Genomic DNA, 12,818 nt, shown 5'->3' with positions numbered 1-12,818 from the left:
ATCTATATATGGCAATGTTAGCTTTATTGTTTCTCTGCCTCTTTCAACTACTTAATGTTCTCCAGTTTACCTGTACCTCACTGTTACACCGTGTATGGTCAATGTATCCACCTGCAGTGAATCACTCTGTGCAAGGCAATGTAACCCTTATCACACCAAAAATAAAAGATGGTGTCATTCAGACTTTACTTGATTGTACAAAGTTTTAACCTGAACGAACCTTCTCGTCGTATGGCTTGAAGTGCAGACATTCTGGCGCCATCCAGAAGGGGGTTCCCACAGGCGACTTCAGGCCAGAGTGCTCCCTATAGATAGACACACACACACACACACACAGAAGATAGAGGGAAACATTGAAATGATCAATATAGCACTATAAAAATACACTTTGTGTGCTTGAACAGAGACTATTAAGGCCATGCTCATGTTGTGTGACTAATAACTATTGCAACAAAACAAGTGTGAGGAACTGTGAGGGACAGGGGAGTTAGGGGCCCAAAACAGAAAGGGGGCATTAACATTTTAGAATGGAATGTTCTCACAACACACTGCCCGCCTTATTACTCTCTAAAATTCCCCAAAACCACCCGTCAACTTTTTTATATTTTTATGCTTTACCATTTTTATTGTTTTCATATAGACTATATAATTTAAATGTAATTTGAAAGAGGTCAAAGGCCAACAAAAGTATGTCAGAATTACGTCTGTGACATACCATTGTCTTGGTAAAGTCTTAAAGGACAAGTCCACCTTCATAAACATAAGGATTGAGAGAATGCAACAATATTAGTAGAACACATCAGTGAAAGTTTGAGGAAAATTGGACAATCGATGCAAAAGTTATGAATTTTTAAAATTTTTGTGTTGGAACCGCTGGATGAGGAGACTACTACAGCTTGTGAGTCATATGCGTACAACGGTATAAAGAAAATGTAAAAGAAAATTCAACATATTTTCACTTTTTTCGCATAATAAAAGAGCTCTTGACTTGCCTCTTTCTAAAGGCAGGCCCATAGCATTTGTCGGTAACGAGTCAGGGGAATGTGTACTTTTTTCAAAAGATGGAATTTTGTGAAATTCTCTTTATATTTTCCTTATATTGTTGTACGCAAGTTATTCATACACTGCAGTAGTCTTCTCATCCAGCGGTTGCTGCACAAAAATTTTTAGAATTCATAACTTTTGAACGGATTGTCTGATTTTCCTCAAACTTTCAATGATGTGTTCTACTAATATTGCTACATTCTCTCAATCCTTATGTTTATAAAGGTGAACTTGTCCTTTAATAGGCTTTCAAATGAGAGTAATATTGCTGTACCTTCCAGGGAACCATAGGCCATTATGTACAGAATCTTTAGTTGCTAAAGGGTTAACTTTTTGCTCACTTTTGGCGAGAGTTCAACACTGAGGTTCAAATTGAAGTTTGAATAAGACTCTAAAGCACGTTTCATCCTTTGATGTTTCTGTGGATACGTCAGCCCAGACATTCCTGTATTATCTCGGCAGCTATACGGTACAGCACGATGTCTCATGCTTATCAGGACATTGGTATGTAGGAAGGAAGGAAATACTTTGCAGCAACAATAACATTTCAAATCTTCTTGTACACTATACTAGATGGCACGAAAGGAATTGCCCTTGATGCTTAATACTAATTCTCATCTCATTCTACTCAATCTCTCTGTATGTATGTTTGTCTGTTTCATCTTTCTGTATCTGCATGTGTGTGTGTATGTGTGTGTGTGTGTGTGTGTGCACACCCCCGCTCTCTCTTTCTGTATGTGTTACATTATGTGCCTTCATCACTTCACTAAACTTCAGCACTTCATCTATCTTTGTAAGCACACTTTCAGTCTGTCTGTCTGCCTGTCTGTCTGCCTGTCTATCTATCTCTCTTTCTGTATGTGATACAAATGAATGACCTTTAAAACACTGCTCAAACTCTCCTCTGATTCCACTCTGTCTGTTCATCCATCTGTCTGTCTGTCCGTCTTTCTCTATATGTGATATGAATGAATGACCAACAACACCCCTAAAACTCTCCTCCTATTCCCTCCTGTCTGTACATCTGGCTATCCATCTATCTATAATCTATCTATCTATCTATCTATCTATCTATCTATCTATCTATCTATCTATCTATCTATCTATCTACAGACTATCAATATATCTATTCATCTATCTATCTATCTATTTATCTATTCATTTATCTTAATCTATCTATTCATCTATCTATCTATCTATTCATCCATCCATCTATCTATCTATTCATCCATCCATCTATCTATCTATCTATCTATCTATCTATCTATCTATCTATCTATCTATCTGTTATATCTATCTATCTATCTATCTATCTATCTATCTATCTATCTGTATGTATCTATCTACTAGCATTGGTCTATTTCTCACTCTCACCCTATAGCTCTGTATGTGGCACATATTATGATATGAATGGCCTTCAACATACTGTCTCCTACTTTTCCTCTGTCCACCCATCAGTCCATCTCTCCCTCTTTCTATCCTCCACTCATGCATATTTCCACACACTCATTCTAATCTCATTCTTCAGTTTCTCGCCCAGCCTTTTCTTCTCTGCTACATACCAGGTACATGTTGGTATGTTAAATGTGCCTGTATGTCTCCATATGCACTCCCTCCCGTCCATGAAAATATCACTAAAACTCTGTCGTCGTCAATCAACCGAACTCTCACTTTCCCCTGATGCCTAGTAGAAGCACGAGTCTCATTTACATTGTATATGTTTCCATGTTGCTGTGGTATTCTAACCCCCTCCACTTCATGGGTGTACTTGCCAGAAGCAATTAGCATTATTTTCAAGAAAGTTTTGTTCACCCCAAGTAACCGAAACCTCGTCAAACTTGCAACCTTGCTTCAATTCAACTGCGAGCTTGAACTGCATGCTACTGTGATATCTATCAGTGATGTTTGGTTTTGTTCTTTTTGTGTGCGTGTGTTTTTTGTTTTGTTTTGTTCTGCTTTTGTTTTGTTTTCAAATTCACTCTGTGTATGTGCTGGTATTGACATCTGATCATGTTGGAAAATTCTCTCGACAAGGACAGAATTAGTGAGTATTGGCATGCAACAGACTTGATCCGTAACACAATCAAAACGGGTCACACCTCAATTACAATGTAAAGGTACAAACCCAAAGATATGCAAGGTCAATAAACTTATGTAGACGAAGCCACGCTCTATGTTTGAAACATGCAAAATAGTGATGTTGTGACACTGCTCCGCCATTGGGTGTTTTGGGATAAGAAGATTGCCACAATCAATGAAGGATGAGTGAGCCAAAAATGAAGGGTTCACCTTTGGAAGAGCTAAATCCTCACAATCTGAAGGCAAGCCTGTGACAGTGCTATTAACTACACTACGGAAAAAAAAAGGACCATATGCCCAGATACAAACATTTAACAGATTCAGAGTAGAAACGCACATCTCTCTGTTGCTTCTGTCCAATGAAACTGCTTCTATCATTGCAGTTTGACTTTACTTCAGTTTCATCAGGCTCATTTCCGGTTCTTACTGCATCCTGCTATTTACAGTTGTATTTTTGTTTCAATCAAATGTACAACTTTTGGGTTACTCATTCTGAGAGAAATTGCAAAAATGATTTTCAGTCTGTAGTTCATCACCACCAGCCTCATTTACCACATGGTATAAAAGACTGCCCTATGATATTCTTTTTCCCAGCAATTATGGGAAACCACGTATCTCTGGTTTGGTTCCGAGTCCTTTGGTAATTTTCAGTATTCATTGATGGGTGTCACATGAAGTCTAGTAGGCCTATACACATCCTCTTTTATTTGAGTGCGATGCTATTCTTACGTGTGTGTATTTGCTTGTTTTCGTTGCGGAATATTCACTTTAACCGATTAAACACTAGTCCTGAGTATTTCATGAATTCTTCTGCAGAATCAGGTAGACATGGCAACTCTAAATATTCTGCAGCGCACTCCAGAATCCTACCAAACCCTTTTAATAATTCATACTAAAAATACTGCCAACAGAGAAAGTGTTTTACATTAAGTCTTCCCAGAGTTTCCTCTGGTAGGTCTAGTATCATGCAATGGCCGAAACCGATTGCACAATGCCGCAAAGGAAACACATATGTACAACATATACTGTGTACACATTGAAGAGATTGCTCATTAGACCTTGATATTTCTCCCACTGCGGATCAGCTGGAATAGGTATGAATAATGTTATATCCAGGATATGAGCAATGGCTCCGACCAAAATCCGTCAGGGTGGACTTCCCCAATAATCCCAAAAATCACTCGCCAAGCACGTAGCCCCGCCACAGAACATACCTATTAAACAGAAGAATTACAGCTACCGCCACATAACATTCACCAAATAAAGAGAGAATAACACTATTGAATTCCGTGTTTAATTATGTCTCTGATATCACACCGAAACCCCACACCCCCTTCCTCCTCGTCCTCTTCCCCCTCCCCGTGGCGACTGGCTGGAATGTTCCCAAGGGAGTGGAGAGTGAGCACTGTCAGAGATGGTTGGAGGTAATGTATCTACAGTAACCAGGGTAAGAAGAGCCTGTAAAGGACATTGAAATTCTTCAGAAGTCTGAATTTGCTATATGTATATTAAAACCAGCTACTATTATTCTTCTCAAAACATATTTGTATGGCAATTTTGAGCTCATGTTAAGAGAGACACACACAGAACACAACAGAAATGAGACATGAAACTCGTCACTTAAAAGACGAGTTAGGTGATACGCTGGGGGTCATCTTATATCGGTCACCCGTGATCGACAATGAAAACGATGTAATAAATCGGCTTAAAGTTGTATAATATATGTGCGTGAAGTCGATTTTTTTTGGACGTGCATAATTCAGATCAAATTGTTTCTATCATGCAAACCATATGGAGATCCCGTGCGTGTGTCTGCGTGTGAGAGAAGGCCTAAGTTGATTAACAGGATTTCTTAGTACAGTGTATCTGTACCATGTCGTCCTTGACACGAACAAAGTGAAACATGACAATAAAGTGTTTCAAAGATCATCTTGAGTTTAACATTGGTCTTTTCAAATATGAACTTTGACCCTTATTTGCACAACCAAAATTGCTATATCTTATCTTGTCATTAATGTATGATCAGTTTGAAGAGCTCTTACAGCTACAAGCCTGTGAAATTTTCCAGCAGTAAAAGCAATGAAGCATCCAATACAAAACAAAGGGAAATATAGCGAGTGTGTGTGTTTACATGACAATGTGATTTATACCTGGACGAAATATGCCACTATATTGTAACTATACTTACTGAAATTGAGTATAGATAAATTGTAATTTGGCGATAACCGTATCACCTAATGATAGGACTTAAAACACACACACAGCACCCAATCAGCAAGAATAGGAGTTGCTAGAAAATTGGTAGAGGAATATATCACACAAAGAGAAAACTACATGTATGCATTGAATGTGACTCATGCTTTGTACATTAGAGGATGTCAGCTGTTTTGACACAGACTGCACATGGCAAGACAATCTAAATTTTGGCTTTTCAGAGAGAAAAAAAAGGGATGTGGGACAACCACCCAACCCCCCCCCCCCCCCACAAACACACAGATAAAGAAAAGACAGTACTGAAGAACAATCGGCAAGAAAGGGTAATTCCCTGACAACTCGGTCATTGTCACCACTATCAACTAAATGACCATTTTGCGTCAGACCACAGGTACTTGCACTCCCAACTACGAGATCAGTGACCTCAAAAAAAGCTTGTTTAACTTTACAGCTTTGATTCTATGCCATTTCTCCCTTTTGTGCCGTTTCCTCTCTCCCCACCAAAATTGGGCTGTTTATTTTGCACGCTAACCCGGTTTGGTTCATTTAATTCCATTGTTTCGTCGACAAAAAGGGAAATCAAATACAGCTGTACGTTTAATAGCTCTCTTCATGTTCCGGGCGTGCACATTTTGATGGACACTTTGAAATATTTGTACGATAAAAATCCATGACAAACTTACAGCTTCCTTCCCTTTTTTTTTTTTTTGTCCAGATATTCATCAATAGTCACATCACTTCTGGTCACATGGGCAAATTGGGCAGTAAAGATTAAAAACATTGACTCAGGGACAGACCAAGTCATATAGTTTGCATGCTTGTATAATTTTGTTTTTTGTTTTTGGCAACATCCTCATATATTCCTGCATTGTGTTATGTTGTAAAAATGTACAATATGCAGCATTTGCATTACGGATAGCCAAATACAGACAAATATCTGACTTAGATATCTCAGTCTTTATTTGTAGTAATTTCCAATGTGCATACTCACATATGGCGACATTATGACAACAGAATGTTTGTAACATTGCAAGAATCTGTGAGGAAGGCTGGGTATCTGCGGAGGGTCTTTATCAATGAAACTTCACTATTTTGATTTATAGTCAGTAGTCCCACATGATCATGCCTGTGTGTGCAGGTCCCCTGACATATCAAGAGAAGTTTGTTCTTTTTACTGTTACCATGAACAATGATATCATTGTCAATAGTTATAAAACAAGTAATGGACCATATCTGTCCATATGATCAATTCTTTAACTGACTGCATCTAACATCAGCTCAAATTGTAGTTATACTTCAGTCTGTATGTTTGAGATTGAGTGGCAGCCAGCATAACATGCAATGTAGTTACAAGTGTACTGCATGCTTCAGGATAAAATTTGTTCATCTAGGCCCCTGCCCTGTTTATAGCGGGGTTTGACAAACATCCTCGACATCTCACCGTGGAAACCGACAAGAGAGGCCCAAGTCACAGATCACAGCTCGCCTGTCCAGACCGACTCTCTTGATCAGCACATTCTTTAAGACACAAAGAAATTTAAAAAATGAAATACAGAAACTAGGCTTTAGACAAATATCTCAGCATTTCACATGAACTTGAACAACTGTAATAATGCTTGAGGGATAAAGAAGAGTCATTGAACATATCAAAAATGAATTTCATTGTTATTAACACAATCCATCAATTATAAGACCTCAGGAATAAGTGCTCCATCCTTCCAAATTTCCAAGAGAGAGTTAACAAAAAGAAAGTAGACAAAGTAGACAACAACAAAAACACCAAAATTTGTTTTCTTTAATAAAGAATTAGATTGGTGAAATGTGTATTAAGCAATTCCATCTCAACACTGACATTTTTTTAGAGTGAATCGCGGTGCAAACCTCCTGTTTTTACTAGGTTTCTTTCTTGACAGTTTATACATTTACAGAATATACAGCATAACGTCTAGGTAATTATGATGACATCATCCTCTTGATTGGTGCGGGACAACAGCTGCAATAACAATTATTTTACTCCAGTGATGACAATACCGGCAATACTTAAAATCAAAACTGTACTCATTACAATGATAATTCATAGACACCAGCTCAAAAGAAAATTTATTCTCATACCATAGAGCCTTTTTCTCAAAGAGCATGGGCAAATGCATTATGAACTGCACATATATTTTACAATAAAAATAGCATGATTCAAGCAGAAAACTACTTGTACAAGTGTATCTACCCCACACTGGTCTGGAGAAACTAAATTTTGCTCTGTAACCAAGGCGACTCCAACAGTTCTTTTTCGCCACACCCCCTATAATAACAGTGCAATCCTGTTATAAAGAACACAGTTATAACGAAATTCTGGTTACAACGAAGTAAAAATTCAGGCCGGAAAATTATCCACTCTTTGTTCTTTATTGTTTATTTGTTCGGTTATGACGAAATTTCGTTATAACGCAAGAAAATTGCCAGTCCCGAAGACTTCATTATAACCAGAGTCTACTGTACTTACGGATGAGGTGAGGTCCCTGTGCATGATACACTTCTTGTGCAGGTGAGCCATGGCGCCGGAGATGTCCGTTGCCAGGCCGATCCTAATGGGCCACGACAAGTAGACCTGGCTGTCACACAGCAACCCTGTCAACGTCCCTCCATTGATGTACTGCAAGAACAAAAATAGAGAAACCACATGCTTTTATAGTGTCTTTTTTTTTAATCTTACACTTTCCAAGCTAATGAACCTGTAGTTTGCAGTGTACACTGAACGTAGATGAAAGCATGAAAACATGAATGACGCAATAAAAAGACATTGCATGAAACAAACACAATAAACAGACGGTACAAATACTTTTATTTATTTATTTATTTATTTATTTATTTCTAATCTTTTGTCAGGGTAGTCCATTCACCAATAAATAGTGGTCTTCCATGGAGCCCTGAATAATATTGATGAACATACAATTGTATGTACATTGAATAGCAAAACGTATATACAGAAGATGACATAATACAGTGTAGATACATACCAGCATACTGTACATTGCAAAATAACATAAAAAGTACATGCCACAGCAAGAGTTCACCAGAATGCCGAAATAACAATTAAAAACGCTATTATACAGGAATGATAAAGCCCAGAATGAATTTCGTGTGTTACTTACAAATAGCAACTTTGCTTAAACAATCTCTTAAATGAATATATGGAAGAAGCTGATCTAATTGAATGATCTAGCCTGTTCCATTCAAGTACAGAGGATACGATTGGGCTGCACTTGTGACAATCAGAGCGAAATCTTGGCACACATAGAAGAATAAATACTGACACATAGGAGAATAAAATTGTAAGTCAACAAACAACGCAGAATAAATCAATGAAAGAATTTACTTTTTTCTTCAATTTTAATCAAGCACGACACCAAATTTTACACAATATGCACATTAAAATGACTCTCTTTGGCATATTTCGGTCTTAACTGTACTGAAATTATTTTACCGTTTTGATCTTGCATCAGCCACACAAGTTTCTTGGAAGACCCTTTGATGCATTCCAAGCATATTCAAAAAGGTGTGAGATGAATTTTGAGCCCTTCTTCTACTAAGAATTATGGTCTGCCCTTAAAGCAGAATATCTCCTTATGGCCAAGTCCCTTTCACATCATGTCGGAATGCTATACGACAGATGAGACCCTTTTTAAATCTTGAAATAAATAGTGTGATACTGTAGCAAACATCCCTATCAAAGTAACAACATCATGCATCCATACAGCAGATTCTGTTTTAAATGAAAACATTGTTACATCACTGGTTGAGTACGCAAAGACCCAAAAAAGGAGAATTCACTGAGAAAGCACATATTGACAAAGACAGCTTTTAAGTTTTAGTGTACCAATGAAATGTAATCTCTATTGGTTAATCTCCAGACAGGGAAAGATAGGAAAAGCTAACCACAAAGATACTCCCTGTCCATCCCGAGTTCCCAGGAACAGTAATGTCCATTGGACCGTGGTGAAGAAAAATAGTTCATACCACAATACAACATGCTTCTGGTCAGTGCCGCTGACCATTCATCACTTTTGGTTTTGTCTTTTATACCTTCGATACTCGGAAAAAGAGTTCACAGGATGTCACTGCAAGCAATTTGCAAATTTACAACTCAGTCTTGATCTCCTACTACTTGGAAAAACACACCAAGGATCCCTTTGAACTCTTAATGACTGCGTAGAGTTGTGGTTGATCGAGACTTCTCTTTTATTTCAGTACCTATATGATGCAGTCAATCTTACTTCAATCTATGCATGCGGAGCACATAAAAGCATTGCAAAGCACTTCTGAAAACAGTAGTATGTTTCAATATGATCATTGTAGAATAACTAGGTTGTTTTTGCAAAAACAACATTCTTTGGGAGCATTTACAGTGCTTGTAGCTGGTGCTATTTTGGTGGATGACATTTCTCCAGGTTGGTTTATTTGTTTGTGTTATAAATGCTATCCACGATGAACTCTACAAACGTTCAGCCTTCGCGTCTCCTCAAGATTGCTCTCATTGGATGCAGCCACGCAGACGTCTACACGTTGTACAGTAAAGAGACATGAACTGTCATCATCACAAAGCATACTGTCTATACTGAGATCACGAACTGATGTTGGAACATACTTACATGTATAATAGCCTGGGTCTGAATAAGGCACTACAATGTACACAACTTCAGGCATCAAAAGTCATAAATTATTTGCACACTTTAGAAACAGACACACAAAAGAGATGGTCGGAGGAACCGTTAGGCGTTTTCACATCAGCCCGATAAAAATCCAAGCTCGAGAAATTTTTCGCGATTGCGAGTTAGCGCGCTATTTCATTTCTTATTCACATCAGCCCAAAGAGAATCAGCCCAAATTTTTGTCGAGCTAATTCGACAGCTGAGTATGTGCAAACAGCATAAGTAATGGGTGTGCCCTCTCAAAAATTCCTCGTGATTTATGTGCAGTTTGCCTTGATCGATCGGGTCACACACGCTAGGCATAATGGGATGCATTGTGCTAATTTCTCGAGTCGTTTTCACATTATCAAATAGCGCGCTACTATCCCGCTATTTCAGAAATTTCCTGAGTTGGACTTGAGAAATTTTCTCAATCAGAGCGATACAATAAGCGCGTTAATTTGTGTTCACATTATCAAATAGCGCGCTATTTCGAAACATCGGGCTGATGTGAAAACGCCTATTGTACATGCACATACACACTGTATAACCAGGGAGGTGCCCCTGGTATAATTAAACACTTCAAACCCTTGTCTATGAATGTTGTAGACACCAGCAGTGAGTGTTGTTACCCACGCCGATGAAAATCGGCAGGGGGTTATGTAAAGGGTTCCGTATGTTTGTTTGTTTGTTTGTTTGTTTGTTTGTTTTTTGTTTTTACCCACGCCGATGAAAATCGGCAGGGGGTTATGTAAAGGGTTCCGTATGTTTGTTTGTTTGTTTGTTTGTTTGTTACCCACGCCGATGAAAATCGGCAGGAGGTTATGTAAAGGGTTCCGTATGTTTGTTTGTTTGTTTGTTTGTTTTTTTGTTTGTTTGTTTGTTTGTTTGTTTGTTTGTTTGTATGTTTGTTTGTTTGTTTGTTTGTTTGTTTGTTTGTGTACAAGATAACAAGAGAACGGGTAAACGGATTTGCACGAAATGTTCAGGGAATGTTTGGATAATGACAGGAAAGAATCGATTAGATTTTGGTGATAATCGGTTGACCCTTGCAAATTCTGTGTGACCTTGAAGTTTTGACCCCATGGTATAGTGACCATTCCGAAAATTTCCCGTTTCTCACTTTGCGATTTTCCGCTACCATACGAAGACATAAACTCCCCAACGATCCGACTTCGCTGCTCAAATGTTCGTAAGAATTCCGAAATTTACGTTTAGGCCTATTTGAGGGACTATGTCCTTCTAGATTTATGAAAGTTCGTTCTCCGTCATCACAAACTGGCCCGTATTTTGATGATTTTTCAAATTAACATTGATTGTTTTTTTCGTTGGAGGAGCATTTTGCTCGGTCGCAGTCACACTGCACGATATGCGTGCTCAATGTCAATGCGTGTGCAAGGCCGCTGAAAATGCATCGCGCTCTACACTGTTGGTGCAAAATTGCACCGGGGACGTTGCGGCGCTCGTTTGGTGGCCGAATACTGGTGCAGTAGACATTTGCATTCAACCCTTGCATTGAATAATTCCCGTAGACACTAATCATAGGGGTAATTGCCTAGGGGGTACGTAAATTTTGTTTTTCTTTTTTGCTTTTGTGGATACCATCAAAGATCGTACACTCATACGACCTTTGATATTTGATGATTTTTCAAATTAACATTGATTGTTTTTTTCGTTGGAGGAGCATTTTGCTCGGTCGCAGTCACACTGCACGATATGCGTGCTCAATGTCAATGCGTGTGCAAGGCCGCTGAAAATGCATCGCGCTCTACACTGTTGGTGCAAAATTGCACCGGGGACGTTGCCGCGCTCGTTGGTGGCCGAATACTGGTGCAGTAGACATTTGCATTCAACCCTTGCATTGAATAATTCCCGTAGACACTAATCATAGGGGTAATTGCCTAGGGGGTACGTAAATTTTGTTTTTCTTTTTTGCTTTTGTGGATACCATCAAAGATCGTACACTCATACGACCTTTGATATCATCACACTCTCGGCTTGCTATAATCAAAATATCCCGCAAGAAAACGGCGTATTTCTCGATTTTTAGCGCTTTTTCCGCGACCCGTCGCGTAGACAATACTCTTAAAACTGGACTTAATTCGCGCGCGCTTGGAAAAGTTCCGATTCTGCACTTTTGACGGTGGAATTTGGGATTTTTGATGGATTTTTGGAGGAGACTTAAGGACTTTCCTGTACGTGAATGAGTGTTAATACCGTATGTGTAATTATGTGATTTGCGTGTGATGTGACTGTAGAACCAAAGATCGTACACTTCAGTGTACGATCTTTGGTAGAACTCACTGGCTGGTGATAAAGCACACTGGCAATTAAGTGGCCGAATTCTGGTAGATGACCGAATGCACATTATGTTTACCCCGACTTTGTACTTAGGCGTGGGTCTGCCGCCTTTGACGGCCCCTCTCTAGTTTGTTTGTTTTTTTGTTTTTTTGTTTGTTTGTTTGTTTGTTTGTGTACAAGATAACAAGAGAACGGGTAAACGGATTTGCACGAAATGTTCAGGGAATGTTTGGATAATGACAGGAAAGAATCGATTAGATTTTGGTGATAATCGGTTGACCCTTGCAAATTCTGTGTGACCTTGAAGTTTTGACCCCATGGTATAGTGACCATTCCGAAAATTTCCCGTTTCTCACTTTGCGATTTTCCGCTACCATACGAAGACATAAACTCCCCAACGATCCGACTTCGCTGCTCAAATGTTCGTAAGAATTCCGAAATTTACGTTTAGGCCTATTTGAGGGACTATGTCCTTCTAGATTTATGAAAGTTCGT

At 38.7% G+C, this 12,818-nt stretch overlaps 1 protein-coding gene across 1 annotated transcript in view; it reads right to left on the bottom strand.

The window, feature by feature from the left end:
- The window catches only part of LOC139723646 (dual specificity testis-specific protein kinase 2-like), a 101,238-nt gene that overhangs the window by 15,089 nt on the left and 73,331 nt on the right, over positions 1-12,818 (bottom strand). The window contains 3 exon segments of the mRNA XM_071634872.1: positions 221-305; positions 6,779-6,855; positions 7,838-7,987. Of these exon segments, the coding sequence (XP_071490973.1) occupies positions 221-305; positions 6,779-6,855; positions 7,838-7,987 (312 nt within the window).

This window comes from Diadema antillarum, unplaced genomic scaffold, assembly GCF_040938485.1.
Source record: "Diadema antillarum isolate AM-2024a unplaced genomic scaffold, OU_Dant_1.0 scf00000197, whole genome shotgun sequence".
NCBI lineage: Eukaryota > Metazoa > Echinodermata > Echinoidea > Diadematoida > Diadematidae > Diadema > Diadema antillarum.
Note: the sequence above shows the minus strand (reverse complement) of the source record. Positions and strands in the feature narration are given on the sequence as shown.